General features: G+C 44.9%; 1 protein-coding gene across 1 annotated transcript in view; it reads left to right on the top strand.

The window, feature by feature from the left end:
* The window catches only part of mrps5 (mitochondrial ribosomal protein S5), a 63,395-nt gene that overhangs the window by 35,292 nt on the left and 8,863 nt on the right, over positions 1-19,240 (top strand). The window contains exons 2-7 of the mRNA XM_035606200.2: positions 13,667-13,766; positions 14,540-14,686; positions 15,370-15,495; positions 16,379-16,492; positions 16,644-16,763; positions 19,086-19,120. Of these exons, the coding sequence (XP_035462093.1) occupies positions 13,718-13,766; positions 14,540-14,686; positions 15,370-15,495; positions 16,379-16,492; positions 16,644-16,763; positions 19,086-19,120 (591 nt within the window). The 5' untranslated portion in view covers positions 13,667-13,717. The remainder of the gene's footprint in view (positions 1-13,666; positions 13,767-14,539; positions 14,687-15,369; positions 15,496-16,378; positions 16,493-16,643; positions 16,764-19,085; positions 19,121-19,240) is intronic.

The raw sequence follows: 19,240 nt of genomic DNA, 5'->3' as shown, positions 1-19,240 counted from the left end.
CTTTAGCGCCGCCTGCAGGCTCCGCGGCCGAACTGTTGTCCTGAATGAAATAGCTCAACGACCATAATTGATTGCCGTGAAATTTTGACGATCTTCCGAGCTTGAACCCTGATGATCCTCATGATTCCATAAATGGCTGTAAACTTCTCCTTTTTATTGAATGCAGATGTACAGCGTATGACGTTATTATTACACCGTCGTAAACCAAGGACGAGGATGTCCACCAAGGACACGGGGAGAAAATCTGTATGCGAGTGACACTGTCACGTGGCATCCGCCGCCAAACGTGCATGAATACTTTTCTGTCCGCAGCATCGGACTGGGCTCGGCGCTGGGAAGCTCCCACATAACAGCGCTGAGGATCGCTGTCAATATGGAAACAAAAAAAAATATGCTCAATGCATACTATTCTCGCAGAGAGGTTGAAAACTAATCGAACTCAAATCCAGAAGTTGCGTTTGCCTGTAGGAGGGGATATTATAGAAACTCAGCAAGTTTGGCGAAATTTGTCAGCACAGACGAGCAATTTTTCTTCAGTACCTTCCAAAACAAACGTGTAATTCACACTCACGTTGGCCAGTCCTCCCTGCTCTCCGCTGGCTGAAAATGTTGCTGGTGGTTCCAATGACTCGTCACTGTCCCTGACCTTGAGTGTGGGGGGGGGACCAGTGCTTCCAGCCAGGCTAACAGACAGACACACAGAGAGAGAGAGGGAAGAGGATAACAGGACTAGTTTATGGTGGTCGTCGGTTCACTGATCTTAATTGCAGTGTACATGGTGTGGCTCAAAGCTACATCTCTCCACGTCAGAGGGAATCAAAGTTACAGGAGTTCGACGTAACTTCGCTGTTCGCCTGCGACGCCCTCAGCTCTGCATGGTTCCACTTTTATCTGGCTGCTAACTCAGCCTCAGCCTCGATTCCAGGCCAGGGCCCAGCGCACTGTTCACTGTGAGAGGGCAAATCCTATTAGTAAATGTTTTTCTAATACGGAGGTGTCTCATCTGAAGGACCACCTGTTTACAGGAGACGCTCAATGCAAGAAGAATTGACTAAAGTATCAATGAACCAAATTGTTGATAAGATCGGGGAGCAACCACAGCAAGTTTCGCTAAATACAAATGTGTAAATAGATTTTACGGTGAGAGGATTGCAATAAACACACATATGCCTGTACATATAAGGCTGGGTCAAGGGACTTTGATTGTAAAAACGACTTCCTCTGATCAAAAATGATCTCGTATCTGTCTGCTTAGATCTGAAGGTTCTGAGAGTTCAGTTGAATTTTCTGGCCCCGCCCCCCAACCACGACGAAACAGGAAATACTCCAAAGTCTATTCCGCCATGGCGTCTACAGACGTCGTCTCTTCCGTGCCCAGCGCCAGACGCGGTTTCGCGACTAGCTGGTGAACATTTTGCGACTAAAACTATTCCTAAGGTGTTGGTGGAGACAAAAACCGAGCAAAAAAAGACTCATAGAGCTAACATTACTTATTAATTTAATACGTCAAGGTTTTGTTTTAGCTTGTCGTAGTGCCGCCATGTTTGCCCCCCAAAAAAATCAATTACTGCAGCTTTAACTAATCGTGTTACGGGAAGTTTCCATACTCGCCGGAGGACCTTTTCCATCACAACAAAAAAATGGCTCTTTCAACATCTGTCTCTACTTCTTTTCTCCTTACTGTACATTTTTTTTGTATTAAATCTCTCCAATTTTTGATCTCCCTCCATCACCTCCCCCCCTCACAGAAGGACTGTCATCCAGGGAGTTATTGTACAGCCTCTTCTTTTCTTTGAAGGGCTTCCACACTGGTTAATTAAATTCTCAGAACTAAACCGGTGACCCTGACGCACCAGCGCTCAGCGAGGGGGTCAAAGCTTAACACCTCCCGAAGCAAACCTCGACGTCGCCGCCAAGAAAAAGCTTTCAGAACCTGCAATTACTCGTTGCATTTACAGTCGGAAAATGAACGAGAAGAAAGGAGCCATGCCATTTTACGGCTGAAATGATGTGCCCGTCTTGATTTGCGGAGGATCAGCGTTGGGTTTAATTTTTTCTGCAGCAGCGTGCGATTACAATCAGGCTGTGTGTTGCGGAGTTGCTCAGAGGTTAAAAGCACTCGCGCCGCACAGGAGAGAAATAATGGAAGGAGGCTGTGAGGGAGTTTATGTAACGTGACATCGCAACTTGAACTTTCCTTTAAAGTCTGTAGCCCCGGTGGCTATGTCAGAGGTGTGTGTGTGTGTGTGTGTGTGTGTGTGTGTGTGTGTGTTTTCTCCCTGACGATATCACAGTCCATTGAGGATTCCGCTCTTCCGCCGCCGGCCTGGGGAAGATTGGTTTGTCGTACGAGACGTTAGGCGCCATCCTATCACTCGAGACGTTTGACAGTTTGGTCGGTACAAAGGGAGACAGATTTGATGAGCGCGTTCTCTCTGGTCCCACTGCAGCGATACTACCTGAGGACAATAATGGAGATGATTTTAATCCTGTCCTGTAAGGAAACAAAAAGGTCTACAGCCATTATGCAGACGCTCCGAGGCGGCACTTCACTGCCGCGGCGGTTCGAGCCAACTGATATCATCAACATTCTACCGTGTAAAGGTATCTTGTGTGTTCACTCATGCTTACATTTGCTTGTTAACACTAAACACAGTACGGCAGAGGTTGATGGGAATGTTGTTTAACAGGTATTTGGTTACAAACCCATGTTTTGGTCAAAAGTAATTGGACTTTACAGGGAAAATGCATACATTCATACGGTGCCATGCATTTCTGTCATGTTCATACACTGCCGGAATAGCCACCAGAGGCAGTAAGGGCTGAGTGTCTTGCCCAAGGTCAATCGCGGACTGGGGCACTCGGGGATCGATCCCCAGACCCTCTGGTTGGTGGGCGACCTTGTCTGCCTCCTGTGCCGTGGCCACCCAAAAGTAAAACTTGAAAAAGTCAACGAAAAGTCACCAAAGACCTGTCGGCCGCCCAGGTCATCTCATCTTGTTCTGCCTGTGCCTGCGTTGGGGTTTTTTTCTCCCAGGAAATCCAACTCTTTAGATCAATTGGAGACCCTGAAATGACCCGTAGGTGCGACTGTGAGCACGGATCGTTCTTTGTCTCTCTCTTGTGGTGGACTGACAAACTGTCCACGGTCTACCCCAACGACAGCTGGGAGTGGCCCATGAGCCACAGAGGACAAGAAGTGTAGATGATGGTTGGATGGACCAAAGTTCTTACAGTTGGTACTGAGGGGGACATTTCACTCAATTGGGAGAATTGCCAAAGTCATTAGGCGTCATCATCTGGGCCTCATGGTTCCACCTAAAAGTTTTCACCAAAAAAACCCACTTAAGTCAATCTCACGATGCCACAGGAGAAAAGGGCCGGGAATCACAAACTTAAGGAGGGAACTTTTAAGGTAATCCATCAAATAGTTGTCACGGCGATTCAGTGTGCATCAAAGTGGCGGTCCGGCCGACGGAACATCGCTGCCGCGGCCCCATCGCCAGTGTGGCTAAATGGAAATTCCACCGTCCGCAAAGCAAAGGTAAAGGAAGTAAATGGAATTCAAAGGATTTGTTTTAACTCTGGGAGATGCAATCTTCCTCCAGTCGGGGGAAACGCAGGCAGTCCTGGAATCCACGGCGGAAGATTACAATACAACAAGATTGCAATGCATTTCCAACACGAGTGGTTGGAGGGGCAATTGTAAAAACTCTGACGTCAGGAGAGATGTGTCCCATTTGGAGCTGATTGATGAATCCACGCTTTCACCGTTTGATTTTTGATCAATACGAACCCGAAACTTAAATCATGTTACAGGTGCTGCAAGAGAGAGAGAGAGAGAGAGAGAGAGAGAGAGAGAGATCGATATGAAAATTCGAAGTAACCATCTTCAGCTGATTACAAAATTTCGGCCAGTTCCAAAAAAAAAGGGGGGGGGGGGCGTCCTGATTCAAGGTAAGGATTATATTTTTTATCTTTTTTACTGAGGGCGCAGCCGGGGACGAAGCGCTCCTGTTGGACGCGGAGAGTGTTTCCACTCAGAGGAAATGATGAGGACCGTTAACCGCTGGATTCGAGCCAACGCATCGCAAACGGGACGTTTGAGGAGAGGCTGCTCGGTCTCAGCCGCAACATGAGTCACTTCTGGATGCGCGGAGAAATATGACGGCGTCCAGTATTGATCCGGCTTGACCATGACTAGATTATAAATATGGCCTGCATGCAGCGTTGCCTCGTGTTGCTGTGAGTGTGGGATAATTCATCGTGTACTGTGTGTGTGTGTGTGTGTGTGTGTGTGTGTTTCTCTCTGTCTGATTGTGTAAGCACTCACTGCGGGTCATCAAGTTCCACAGCAGACTGGGGTTTCCAACTATTACCTACATCCCCATCATGAAGAATAAAAAAAGAGAGGATAACTCCACCAATGCAAATGCAACATATATGGTTATAATCGCTTTAACGCAATTGCGCTGAAAAAAAGCAACAACAAAAAAAACCTGGTCCACCTGAGATGATGAAATGTGATCAGTAACGAGAGTGTTTTTTTTTTTTTAATGTTCATCAGATGCCACAGTGAATCATAACACCATAAACTACGTGATATTCCGAGATGGCGATTTGACGGCGCGCCGCGACAATCACTTTATCTTTAATTACAGCTATCAGCGGGTAACAGGTGCACGCGAGGCCACGGGCTAATCTGGGAGCCGCCTTATCGGCCGCTCCGCTGTCGCGCGGCGCAGTAATTCATAAATACTTTACGCGCGCCTGTTACTCGGGGTGATTTGTCGCCCCGGCGCAGCTCGTTAGTCCCCCTCCATTTTGGCCTTTGGCAAACAAGCGCAGCAGGGCAGCGAGAGCAAGCAACGGGGGAGTGTTACCGGTACCAACTGAGAGTTCGGCGGCGACAACGCGTGAATATTGAATGCAGACATTTGGGCATTTAGTATTTTCCCAGGGGAGTGAAAGGTTTGATCCTGCACCCCCACCGGAGCTCCAGGTCGCTGCGAGGGGGACGTGTGCGCCCCCCCCCCCCTCTCTTTTTATTTCTTCTTTCGCTGGACCACTTACGAACAAACGGAAATTGAACTCCTAATTCGACGGCTGTGATACACACTGCACTTTCCTCTAAGGGCTCTTGAAGACAGAGGCCGTTGGACGCAGCGGGCTGCACTCCGCCGCGTCTTTCTCACGACAATCCCAGCAAACTGATGTCGCGGTCGCTCAGCTGCCGTGAGAAATATTACAGATTTGCTTTTACTGGAAAAGGGTTCCGGTGGATATTCATTGCCTGAACGCCTTTGACTCGGTGCAAACACGGCGAGTAACAGAATGATGCGGTGAATGAGGAGCCTGATCTTGGTGCATGGACGTAAACACGTCTTCCCTTTTTCACTCATTTCGTCCAGATCTCTCTCTCTCTCTCTCTCTCTCGCTCTCTCACAGCCTTTCTCTCTATTCCTTTGTCTCTGTCATTTAATCCACCGACCTCAATCACAACCTCATCACTTTTGCTTAGTGAAACCCTTATTTTACAAGCCCATTTCCCAACAACGGGGCGTCTCCCTGTCCGTTTTGCAACGGCCTCCCTCTCGTCGTCTCTCCCACTGTTACTCTGAACTGATCGTGAGGCCGCATTTAACAAAAACTCGAGCCATTTTTATCTCGCGGTAAATTATTGATGGGCGTACATTATTCAGCCAGTGTAATAAGTGCAGAACGCCGGGTTAAATGAACAATGAAGTGGAAGTCATTCAGAAAACAACTGGTCACCGTCCGTGACGGCTTCCTCGTGATCGCGGGGTGTTCAGGTGACGCGGCGCCGTGTAACGATGCACGGACGCCCGGCGGCTCGGCGTGCGCAAATTGAAAACAGCGCAATGTGGAAAGTAACCCTACAATCAATCAATATCTCTGCCCAAATATTGCATGTATCTATAATAATGCCGTATGTCGCAATTTGAGTCGGATGGGATGACGAGACATGAAACACTGCTCCAGATCACACTGTCACTTTTCACATGGTTCCTCATTGCAGGTGGACAGTGAGTCTTTGAAACTATGAACTGTCATGGCGTCGGATCCAACACGGACCGCGGCGCGACAGAAACAATGGAGGCCCTTCCGTGGGAGCCCGCGCGGCGTCCCACCGCGTCACTGCCGAGCGAGCAGTGGTGAATCGTCAGCACTGCAGGCGAAAAATGCGACGGCCGTCTCCGGTTTTGGCGACTCGGCCCCGCGCTCCCTCGCCGCCGCGGCGAAGGATGACGCCGCGCGTCTGACATTAAGAGAGGTCAGCGGGGGGGGGGGGGGGGACATCTGCTCAGATAATGAGCAGATGTCCAGAGGGAGGGGGAGATAGATGTGAGGTTAAATTTGACTTGAATGTCAACTTTAGATCATAACTGGATCTTGCATAACTGAAGAGGAATATGACAGGGTGGCCGACCCAGTCATCTTCCTCTAACCGCACGGGGCTATGTCAAAGTAAAATGTCAGGCCGTTCGGTCACGTCGGATTGTTTATCCGGGATGCTGCTGTCAAATGGGATGAAAAATGTGGTCAGCACACGTGGACGTTCATTAAAACTGCAGGGTACAACGGAGGATGACGGTGCCTTAGCATGGCGACGGTAGATTATCTGGAGAGTCATTTTCACCCACAGACTTCTACAGAAACTTCGACTTCATTCTGCAACCAGTGGAGTCGCCCTCTACTGGTCATTCGAGAGAAAAACAGGCACTTTCACATTTTTATATACAGTCTATGACTTCAGCCGGCCACCAGGGGGTGATCGAGATAATTTGACTTCCCTTTTTTTAGGGAGATACCATGTTGTCCATCTTTATATGGTGATTTCAGGTTTATTCGCTCGTATTTGTGTCAGGCCCTTTTTCTTTTTTTCTCACAAACTCAATAATTATGACAAAACAACCAAAAAATAAACGAAGAGGTGGAGGCTGAAGCGGAACTTATAACGCCGACAGAGTCCAAATAATATGCATGACTGCACATGACTTTACTATTCGAATATGAAGTCAAACCCATTATCACAAGATTTCTCTCATCATTCATCAAATTATCATTCATCCAGTGTCTAATATTCATCCAGTTCAATCTTTTGACACTGTAAATTGTTTTTCCAGACGTTCGATTCATCCTCCAGATTATTTCCGTACATTCTCCCCTTTTATTGAAATACATTTCATCTTTTTAGTGTCAGTCCTTCGTACCGACACTGGTCTGATTTCCCAGGCAGTTATTGCTCATGACCCGGGTCAGACAGAATGAGCAGCTGCTTCCTCGGCAGACCTGACTTTTGTGACGTGAAGTAAAAAGAAAGAAGAAGAAAAACTGTCACTAACCTCAATTTCAAAAGAATTCCTTTAAAATATAATCCACAACGTTGTGGTTCCCCCCCCCATCCTGGCAATGTTATGACTGCGTGATTCTTCATCCGTCCTTTTATTCTCTGCGGGTGTCCTTATGTTTTTCTCCCTATGTTTCCCCCCCTCCTCCCTCTCTCTCTCTTTCTTCTCTCATATCTCATTAGATGCTTCTCTGCATTCCTGTCTCTCCTCCCCCTCTCTCTTCCCTTCAGGTGGGCAGGTCACTCCGGCCCCCGTGACACTCTCCGTTTTCTTCCCCAGTTGCTCGATCCCTTTGTTTCCTCTTTTCTTTGACCCTCCTGTGTTGCTTTTGTGCATCTTCCCCCTTTCTTATACATTCTCTGTCATCGCCACATTCTCTGCCCCCTTTTCTTCCCTTCATCCTTGTTTCCACTGCCTCTGCCGGGTCCTTCTCCGTCCTTTCCTTCTCCACTTTCACCAAATCCCTTTACTCTTTTATGACTCTGTACTTCCTCCTTGTTTTCAATTCCCTCCCTTCCCTCAATCCATTCCCTCCTCCATCCCCTCGTCTCTCTTTTGCATCCCTTCATTTCCGCCTCCTGCCTCCCACGTGCCGTTGCTCGTCTCACCTGGCACATTTCCATGCCACGCTCTCCTCCTCCCATGTTCTTCCCATGTTCTTCCCATGTTCTTTCCATGTTCTTCCCATGTTCTTTCCATCTCCACAATTGAATTTCATCTTTTTTTTTTCTTATTCTCTTTTCAGACTACTGCTCCTACTACTACTACTACTACTACTACTACCACTACTACTACTACTACTACTACTACTACTACTACCACTACTACTACTACTACTACTACTACTACTCCTACTACTACTACTACTACCACTACCACTACTACCACTACTACTCCTACTACTACTACTACTCCTACTACTACTACTACTCCTCCTCCTCCTGGCAACAGAAGTGGTTGTTTTTTCTCCATCCACTGCCTCCCAGTTCCCTCGTGATGAAATAACAACTTCCTCATGCGTCCTGACCGACCCGTCGTCATCATGCTGCAATATTCGTCCCTAAACAGAAAATCCTCGCTGCAGTCATCTCACATTGTCAGATATCCACCATTGATGTTCATTATTGCAGGCTCAACATTAACTTAACATCTTAATTTTGATGTATTTGTGATTAGTAATTTTTATATATATATATATATATATATGGGATTCATTTTCCAAAATGCCCTGTGGTATATCTGATATACAGTAGGAACAATTTGGGTTGTACCTGTTGCAAAAAAGGAGTTTCCTGGCAATGGATCGTGAGATGAATGTTATGGATTCATGAAACAATAAGTTTTACAGTAGCAGCTGGAAATATCTGTATTTCATGTCATTTTCTAAAATGTGGCCAGACTTAAAAAAAATTAAAAAGCTGCCCCTTACCAATGAAAAATATTTATTGTATTAAGATCAAGAAGATATATATTTCTTTTTTTGTGTGTGAGCCTTTTGAGAAATAGTAATATTCCAAAAAAAGAAAATGGGCCCAGACTTGATGCGATGCAACAGTGAGTTAGTGTGAAATAATAAAAAAAAATGTCTCTGCATTAAAACTGGTTAGAATTTTTAGGTATGCCAATCACTTAATGTCAAAACCACCAGACGTCTCCTGTGTCATTCTCTGGTGGTTCCAAGAGTCGCGTAATGAACTTGTCCTGTCACCAAAACCATATTTGTAGTGTGAAAGTGTACTCGCATCGCTCTGCACACAAGGAGGGGAGACGGGGGGCGTCACTGGTCATTTATCCTCAAATATTGGCATTTCATCTCCAGATCGTTCAGTATATTATATTTTGGCTCTGTCCACCTCCTCCCGCAATAGATGTTGAGTTTGCCCCACATTTGAATGAGCCCTCCATAAAAAAGAAGGAGAGGTATGATACTGTATTAGGAGTAGAGGAATACAAACCCTCCTGAGTAAAGCAACGTGTCGTTCATCTCTCTCGGGGTGAAGTCAGTTTCTCTCCCTTTAACTCACGCTCTTGTATCGTCCTCATCTCTGTGTCCCCCCTCGCCGTATTCCCTCTCCTCAATCCTTCATACTGCCCCTCTCACTTTTCCTCATTGTCTTTGCGATTTAACCTTTCCCGTCGCTCTGCCATCCCCTTCTCCTCTCATCTCGTGCCGAGTCTCCCTCCACCGACAATGCTTCGCCCGGGCGAACTTCCACGGCTATTAACATTACATGACGCCTCGCGCGCTAAATGTTTCATCCGACGCCGGGGCGGCTGCATAATTCACGATCGGCGCTGGAAGTTTGGAGCCCTTTTCTCATGTCAAACTGCAAAGACACGGAAAAAGGGGGGAACGAAACGGAGGTGTCGTGAGTGGAGGGGTGGATTTATTGGCACAGCGACGGTTGCAATTATCGTCATCACTTTGTGTGAAGAACAAATCCAAAGTGGCTCGCAGGGATCGACAAAGGCAAGGGGAAATCACATTGGGATACAGACAAAGCGTGCAAAGCACCAGTGAAAAACACATATTTCACAGTTCACAGAAAAATGTGCCTGGTGGACGACAGTCTGGTCTGTCCTGCTCCAGTGGAAGCAGATCAGGTTCAGCCTGTGATTGACACTGGGCAGTTCCTCCCACGTGTGTCAACGAAAACATCGAAAAGGTTTAGAAAGAAAAGGAAGGAAAGAAAAATGTCACCCGACGCCGTAACCTTTACCGCGGACGCCGTAAAAATCACGGTTCCTCAAGCAAAACTCTGCGCAATCCGCTTCGGCGGCCAAACTCTCACCGGGCGATTGGTGACAAATCAAGGATTTGGGTTGAGATCTGGTGTGATTATCACGCTCAGTTGTTCATGTGTCCTCCGCACAAAGAGGACGTGAACACAGCCAGTGGGAGATAGCCAACCCCCCCCCCCCCCCCCCCCAATATCTCTCTTAATATAAAGAGATTAAAACAAAACCAGAGAGGATTTGGTGATGATCATTGTGTGTGTGTGCAGTGCTGTCGCCTCCCCGCCCCGCCCTGCCCCGCCCCGCCCCGTCCCGCCCCGCCCCGCCCCGTCCCGTCTGCGGGAGGAGGAGACACGAGGTACAGGAGGATGTCGGAGGAGGAGGGACAGGCGAGGACCCGCGGTATCGATTCCACGTCAGGTTGAGATGACCTGACGACGAGTCCGCAGGGAGAGGCCTTCCACTCACTCTCTAACCACCTGCCCCTCTCCCTCTCGTCCTTCCTCCTGCCGGTTCGCGCTCGTGCTCACGCCGCTGGTGTGTGCCTGCGTCATCTCGGCTCAATCCCAGGTGCTCTGGAATTTACACAAAGTACTTGCATTCAAACTCAGAGCACATTTCGCTCTCCGCCGCTGAAAAGGTGATTTCTATCATGAGGAAATGATCATTTTGTCTGTTTCACTGCTCTGCATATTGCAATGTAACACTTATTTTTTCACTTTTTCTTTTTCCCATTCCCATTCAATAAATCATTTTTACATTTATAGATAAGAAGTTTATAGACTTGTGATGAGAACCTCCAAATGTCAGACGACAGTGGTAACAGGAAATGTTCAGATTCCTGCTGTTCCATTGTTTTATTGATTTAATTATAAATGAATAAAATCTACATCTTCATCGTCATTCCCTCACTATGTCGACAACATATCCTCCGTCTCCCACTCACTCCCATATATTACTGATCTAGTATCAGGATAGAATTTGGATTTTTGGTTTGATGTCCAAGTACTCTCCAAACTGGTGGACGTTCCCATCGGCCTCAGCCGGGGGAACTGCCCCAATCTGAGAATCTTCTGGAGGAGGCCAAACCAATCCATCAGATCCTTTCTCCTCTTATCAAAGCAGCCGATGTTGCGTGATGTCCGTCTCCTCCTCTTCACTACGTTCATCCAAACCTTGCAAGTGCTCCGTACATTGTCTATGTACAAAATGAAAGCAACTTCATATCCAGGATCCTGGGCTCCCAAAATAACTCGTAGGTTTTTTTCTTTTTTTAACTCTCCATGTAATCCTTCTAATTCTCCATGCAGCAGACAAAGCGCTGACCTCTCTGGCTCCAAACTACAGCCCACTCAAGACTCTTGATGAGCTGCAGTTTCAAGACATCTCCCTCACATATACATACGTACATGACGATGTTCACTCCTCTGCTCGCTGCAGTACAAAGCCCAGAAGAAGTGACTCACTTTTTATTCTTTCTTTCTATTTTTTATTTTTTTTTTACATAAATCTCTGAACAAAGCTGTCATTCCGGGGCAATTATTTTGTAAAAAAAAAAAAGAAGAAAAAAAGTTATGGTAGAGAATGCGTTGATTCTTTGAAACAGCGACTCCCACCTCCTGCCACAAGTGAGATACACTGAAGTTGATACATCACTCAGCTGCATTTGAGTCACTTAAAGAACTTATAATAAAATTCATTCAAGTTCTGAAATATGAACTGGAAACGCTGAGTTGAATCTTCTAGAAAGTTATACAAATGATATATTTTTGTTAAACCGACGAAAAGAGATTAGTTGATTCTTTGTCTTATTTTGCTGTTTTTTGCAATGAGATTGTTGTTGTATGTGTTTAATCACTACATGAACATGCTCTATGATTAATGTTTTATTATTATTTTTTATAGTAGTAGCATTGATAAAAGTAGCTCAATAAGTAACGTAAGTACAAGTATGACACTGTAAAACTACTCAAAGTAATTGCCCTGCTACGGAATTACCAGATAAAACTTTTTTTAAATTACCCCGAGAGGAAAGTACTCACCATTCATAATGTGTCAAGGTTTCTTTTTTTGTTATCATGCACACTTGTGTGCTTACAAAGCAAGGTCAAAAATTATAAATTTTTCTGAGCCTCAGTGGCTCTCACTTTTGTTGTATGACAAATTAGAGCTTCATAATTTTTTAACCTGACGTAAAACGCACCCGGTCAAATCGACCGCGTTCCTTCAAAACACCATCACTTCATCACAGAAATTAATTTCATCAGGTCACAACACGGCGAACAAAACACACACACAAGTAGCTTTTAGGCATCAATTGCTCACAAGCATCAGAGTGAATGTCAAGATAAGTAGATCCATTAAAAAACATGTTGTTCCAAATGGTTCACATGGTTTAATATGAGGGAATAAAAATAAAAAAAATATATTTGTTAATGCTCCTGGAACTGGAAGCTCGCGAGGAGAAGCCTCAAACATACATCACGATATAATTCGTGTTGAATTATTCCCAGCGCGTGTTTCACGCAGTGATGTAACTCGTCATGCTGGCAAACACTTTGAGAGGGTACAAAAATTTACATAATTGAATCTAACCATTTGAATTACTATAAACAAACAGCAATAGCAAATGCCGCAGACACACAGCGACAGCGGTTACAGTAGTGAGAATGAGGTGGAGGGAACTGATGAAGATGAGATTGAGAAAAATGGCAGGTGAACAAGTTCGGGACTCGAGAAGAAGCTCAGTTGTGTTGATCAATTTTTTTTCCCCCACTCATTCATGCACAATAAAGATGATCACAGACTTTGAGGAAGTTACATTGTCATAATTCTCTTGGGTAGGCATAATGTAAATCTCAGCAGATCTGATCAGCCATGACCCTGCAAACATGTGAGCCGGGCCATTATTCCGTAACAGTGCATCATATTTAATAAAGTAACCGTCATTATGTCAGTCCACAGCTCACAGCAACAAGTCATTACAAACTCAAGTTTCGAACAGATTTCATTAATGTCACGGGGCTTCACCTAGGAGGAGCTCCCTTTTTCACAATGCATCATTACAATATACATCTTTATAAAAACATAATAAAAATTACATTCATTAGCTCAATAAATTTGAAATACAGAAGGGGGGGGGGGGGGTATCAGAATCAGTTTTATTGCCAAGTAGGTAACAGGTTACATACAAGGAATTTGTTTTGGTGTTATTAAGGTGCATGTAGCAGTTAACATATATACACAGAATTAGAAAAAGAATATAGAATAAAATAAAATTCACACTATTTACAATAAATATCGGGGTCACAAATGGTTAAATGTGTGTGTGGTGGATTACGTTAATATAGCATGTAAATTCTGTTGAATATATTACATTTAATAACATATAAGATATTCCTTTATTTGTCCCACAATGGGTAAATTTGGTATATATATATATGAATCCAGACAAATAATTGTCTGGATGTAAAAGACACAAAACATATATATATATATATATAATTTAAATGTAATTTTTTTTTTAATGTAATTTTTTTTCTTTCTATTTTCAACAGGCGCAGCTGAGACGCCTTGTTGTCCTCTGAAGGACCCCTCTCATATCCAACATGGCGGCGGCCGTGCGGGTGTGCTGTGCCCTCCGCGTCACAGTCGGAGGTGAATTATCTCTCTATTTTCATCCGCGCAGCTTCGTTGAACCTTCACCGTTTATCGATACATGATCATATGTCGATAGTATTCATATTTTCGAAGCGGGACTGTTCGTGGTTTCGGGTTCTGTCGACCGAGGAGCCCGCGACCCGCCTGTCATTTGCTGCACGGTTGTGCATTAAAGTCTTCCGGGATATAACTCCAATTTCTGTACAGTCTGACACGATGTCGTGATCTGCACTTATCATCAACATTTATTTCTTCATATGTCGGACTCGCATAGTGAAATTGATTTAACTCGTGGACAGTTTTGTCCGTTTCACAGGTTTCGTGACCTCCTCACGTGTGTTGGTCGCATTTGAATCGTAATTCATCCTGATGTATATCATCATTTCCTGTTTGATTATTGTTGTGATTTAAGGACGCTATAGTCTTAAGCGTGTAAACAGAGTTAGTGCAGGTGATTAACATCCCAAACAGACCTGTTTGGGCTGATGTCTGCGTTCCCCCGACCAAACTCCATTCACAATTCCTTCAATTTAACTTCACCTTGCTTATTAAAAAAATGTAGACGCCTCTGAGAATTAATTTAAGACAGCTTATACAAGGGTTGAGGGCGGACTTTAATTCGGCACGGTTATAACACGTGTAGCCTCAACGGAACACAACATTATTTTTGCTTTACTGTTACACATTGTCTCCCCCATCATGTGGGCTCAATCCAGATATTATTGAAATCACACTCTTGTTGTTGTTGTTGTTGTCGGTGTCTCATTAAGGTGGAGCACCGCTCCTCCGTACCATCGTGGGAGCGGCTCACTTTTCCCAGCTGGCGAGTCGAGCGTCGGTCCAGAGGAACCCTGCGCTGCCCCCGTCCCCCGCCTCGGCCTGGCAGCAGACCAGGCACGGCAGCTTCTTCAACAAGTGTGAGTTCATGGGCGGAGGGTTTTTCCTCTTCCTTCTACCTGATTATTTTTTAAAATTGGCGGTTTGTCATTTGTCTCTTCGAGCTGCTACAAAACGGCCGTAGTGTTTTTAGATGGTAAATGGAGTGTATTTATCAGGCGCCTCTCTAGTCATATAGACCACGCAAAGCGTCACATTCACCCATTCACACGCTGTTTGTCAGTGTTTCTTCCAAGATTTGGTCGACTGCAGTCTTGTTGCCTTACTGCCCAACACCAGTGAATTGGGGTAAATCCCTGCAGGCAGGTTACATGTCTGTTAAAAAGCCCTCTCAGTAAAGGAAGAGGCTTTTAAATTGGCAGTTTAATGCTCATTGATTATGGAGTGAGATGTTCAACAAACACATATGGGATACATTCCGGTGTCTGCAAACTTGTGGCCATGTAGTGCATGTTGGAAGTTTAATTCATATTAAAAATACTCTGAGAACATGAAAAAAAGGTCAAAATCTGGACACAGTGAATCGGCATAGTTTGATTTCATAAATAATTCGGGTACTCTGATGTGTTTTTCTTTGTACTGTGAGCTTGGCTCTGACTCCACTTCCTGTGTTTTAACTTCATTTGACTGTGATTGTCGAACAGCAAAGTTCGGGTGGTGGTCCGATTTCTTTAACTGTGTGTGTGTGTGTGTGTGTCCACAGTGACGGCCGACGAGCTGTGGCGAGGCGTGCTGGCGGAGACAGGCGCCGGTGGCCGGAAGGGCCGAGGGAAGCGAACCAAGCGCAAAACGAAGAAGGACCTGAACCGAGGACAGTCCATCGGAGAAGGTGACATGTCGTCTCTCGTCGTCGTCGTCTCTCCGTCTGCGTCTGTCTTTTCTCTCAGTCTCTGCGGATGTTTGTCTGTCCCATTACCATCCGAATACAAAAGAAGAATTGGATTGTGTGATATTTAACTTATGTTAAAATGTGTTCTGTCAAGTTGCCGTTCACGGGTCATCAAGTGTCTGTCTGACGCTAATGAGCTGCCGATGGACACGACACACTAGAATATTCAGTAGTTGGTGTTGATTAATTTATCACAGCTCAACCAGGGAGAGGAATTACTCTTTGTTCCCTCTGCCTGTCCTCCTTTTCCCTCTTTTGAGTTTAGCTGTATTCACTTTTTTCTCTCGTTCGAGAAGATCTATCATTCTGTGTCACAGTCTCGTCAGCCGCTCTCTCCTCTCTCCTTGCTTTCTCTTTATCGCTCAGTTACAGCCGCGCTCGTCTCGTCTTGCGGTGTAATGTTTTATTCACTCAAGGTTTTTTTAAGACTAATACTAAAGCTTTTGTAACGAGAAAGAAGAAAAAAAAATGAGATTCTGAGACTCAGCTGAACTTTGTTTTTTCGGCAGGGAAATAATTTCCAGATAAATGGTTTAAAAAATTAAAAAATATATATTTTTTGACTCGTGTTGACATCCCGAAGCAAAATACATATACTGTTGTAGGTTATATTGATGTTTTTATTTGTGACATTTGACTAAAAGTATCCGATATTTTCAAATTTCTCCAACAAAAACGACGACGCGGGCTCACATTTTCCCTCAACTCTTTCAGTTCTCTATATGCAAATACAATGTAGATTTGAAAAACATGTGCAACAACATGTACTCTCTTTCGCTCTCTCAATTTTCCTTTTTCTCTTCTGTGTGTCTTTAATCCTCAGGTCGAGGAGGTTTCCTGTGGCCCGGTCTGAACACAATGGTGGCGAGGGACGGCGTCCGGCAGGGCATTAGTCAGAGAGGCGATAGTGAGCAGCAGGAGGTGCAGGCCGAGTTCGGTACAGAAACCCAATGCACCGACGACACACAAACACCTGAACATACTGAACGAACGTAAATGATAAACGACATGCCGGTATTGAAGTCGTTGCTGTTCTCGCTGCTCCCGGTGCTAAACGCGCTGCCGGCCGCGTCGTGTCTTTCCTGCAGAGCGTCAGAGGGACGAGTGGGACCGGTGGAGGAAGATGAAGGTGAAGAGGGAGAGAGGATGGACGGGACGATCCTGGGGGGGCATCAGCCTGGGCCCCCCTGACCCTGGACCCAATGGAGGTAAACTCCACACACAGAACCCCCCCCTCGCGTGGAAAAAACAATCATTTTCTTTTTTGTCCAAGAGTGTCCTGCACTAGATAGGCAGAAATAACTGGGAATTACAGACCAACAAATTAAGATACATAAAGTTCATTAGATCATAAAGTTAAGAATGAAACAACTAATATAATTATTTAAAAGATTTCATTACAAAAGTCTAACACCTTAAAACACAAACAAACAAAAAATGATTCACGTCAAATTAAAACGTCCCAAATAGTGAACATTTGCAATTCTTTAGGTCCAAGGCAACATCTTTATATATCTTGTGTCTGTCAGACAAAATCGATTCAGGGTTTTTTTTTTTTGTTGTCATTTTTTTAAATGAAAAAATTGTCAAACTATTAATCAGTTAATCATTACACACACGCACACACACTCGCAGTGGGATGACTGTGGTGATGGAGAGAGAAGAGACAGATGAAGCAGAGGAGGAGTAACGAGGGGTGTTCTGCTGTGTGTGAGGGGGACAGAGAGTGACAGGGCGGTATGGTGGCCCATTAGGACTGATGAAGATGAAGATTAGATCAAATTTGCAAGTGGGACAATGTCCTAAATTTAGAAAGACATCTCTATCTCTCTCTCTTCTCTTCTTCTATCATATTAACTTCCATTCTCTCTTTCTGCCTGCCATCTTTTTTCTATCTTTCTTTCCGCTCACACATTTTTTCCTTCCTCTTTTACTTCCTCGTCATTTCCTCTAAGTCTTTCCGTTCTACCATCACCTCCTCGATCGTATCTCTTTCCTCCCTTGTACTTGGATTTTGTTTTTTTCTTCTCCATTCTTAAATCCTTAAGTGAGAGGGACAGTTGAAACAAAATGTTGGCGTTGAATATTTTATATGTCACGACATGAGTTATTATTTAATGATGATCATTCATTGTACGTAGACGACAAATGACATGAGATTTACAATGTCTCATTTTATTCTGAAGGCTCCACTTGCAGTTCATACATTCTGTGTATGAATCCATCCTCTCCACGTAGAAATTTTCATACAAATTTTTCTGTAAGTGTTTTTATTGATTTATTGATTTATTTTTACTGTAAAAATCTGCGGGTGTAACTAATGAAATTTCAGGTGTGACGCTAAGCTGTCATGTACAACACCTGCTCCCTGTCACACACAAATGTAACACAGACATTAACGAAGTTACGACTTACGTCTTTGACTCAACTAGCTCATTTGCAATAATCAAGCGGTCTCATTATTAAAACAATTAGTTACACCTGATGGGCTTTTTTCAAAGCTGTTTTCAGACGTGCACTGAAGTCCGGACATTTTCCGGCGGGACCGTACTGTATGTGGAGGAGGCAAATGTCGCTCCGGACATTTAGCGGAACTTTTCCTGCCGTCCCAGAATGTCCCGAGTGTGAGCCCGTGTGAGAATACAGCAGGAAAGTCTCTAGAGGCAGGAGGGTATATATCATCAGGCCTTCAGGGTTGAAGGCTGAATGTAATATTATGTTGTAAACGTCTGTGAAGTCCATAAAGTTTGGTGTCAAATCAATTCTTCATCACGGACTCTGAGGATCACAGCTGCTTTCATTCCAGCTGATCCACTGGAGGCGCCTACCGGTTTAGAACTTTCAGAATTGAGTTTAGACCGTTCCCATCCAACTGCTGACAGACGAGGGACGAGGGCACATTCTCTGGCTCTTCCTCCTTTTGCGTTCTGTCTCTTTATTTGCTTCCTTCACATCCTCCTGAGTTTCCTTTCTCTCGCGTCCTCTTGATGTTTCCTCCTCTCTCGCGCCCCCTCGCTAATTCGCTCTCTGACACTGTGAAATACGCCGGCGCTCTCCCTCCTACATGTTCAAACACTTTGTCTTTCACTCACAATGTCTGTCACACGCGCACACAAACCCAAATACACACGGGGCCCGGTGAATGTGATGTGCACAGAGCTGTAACTAGGTTGCTTGTCTCTTGATTGGGTTTAGTTTCTTACAGATGGCGGGCTAATGTCCCGGGGGGGGGGGGGGGGGCTGACTTTGAGTCAGCTCTCCTTTGTTTGTTGTTAATTGGTTGGAGGTGAACAGGCTGCTGTTGGGAGAGAGAAACATCCTTCAGAGGTCACTGACAATGAAAAGTGTCACCACGTTCCGCTACTGCAAGGGCTTCTGGGTATTGTTATGTTAGCCGGAGCCCGGTTTAATCTCTTCATGGTGTATGTCCGAGTGTGTGTGTATGTTTGTGTTTGTGTTTGTGTGTGCACCTGCCTTTGTCCAAATGTGTATGTGTTTACTTACTCTTTTTCTTTTCCTTCTCTCCACAGAAACCTACCAGGACTTTGACTCTCGTGTCATCGAGGTGAGTGTTTCTCTTCTCACTCACCAAACAAGCCTCGACCGGACTGGAATTGTCAGCAGCTGTTTCAGTAAACTGTATGTCCAGACCCAAGACAATAAGACATTGTTTACCCTCGTGTTT

This window comes from Scophthalmus maximus, chromosome 10, assembly GCF_022379125.1.
Source record: "Scophthalmus maximus strain ysfricsl-2021 chromosome 10, ASM2237912v1, whole genome shotgun sequence".
Classification (NCBI taxonomy): Eukaryota; Metazoa; Chordata; class Actinopteri; order Pleuronectiformes; family Scophthalmidae; genus Scophthalmus; species Scophthalmus maximus.
Note: the sequence above shows the minus strand (reverse complement) of the source record. Positions and strands in the feature narration are given on the sequence as shown.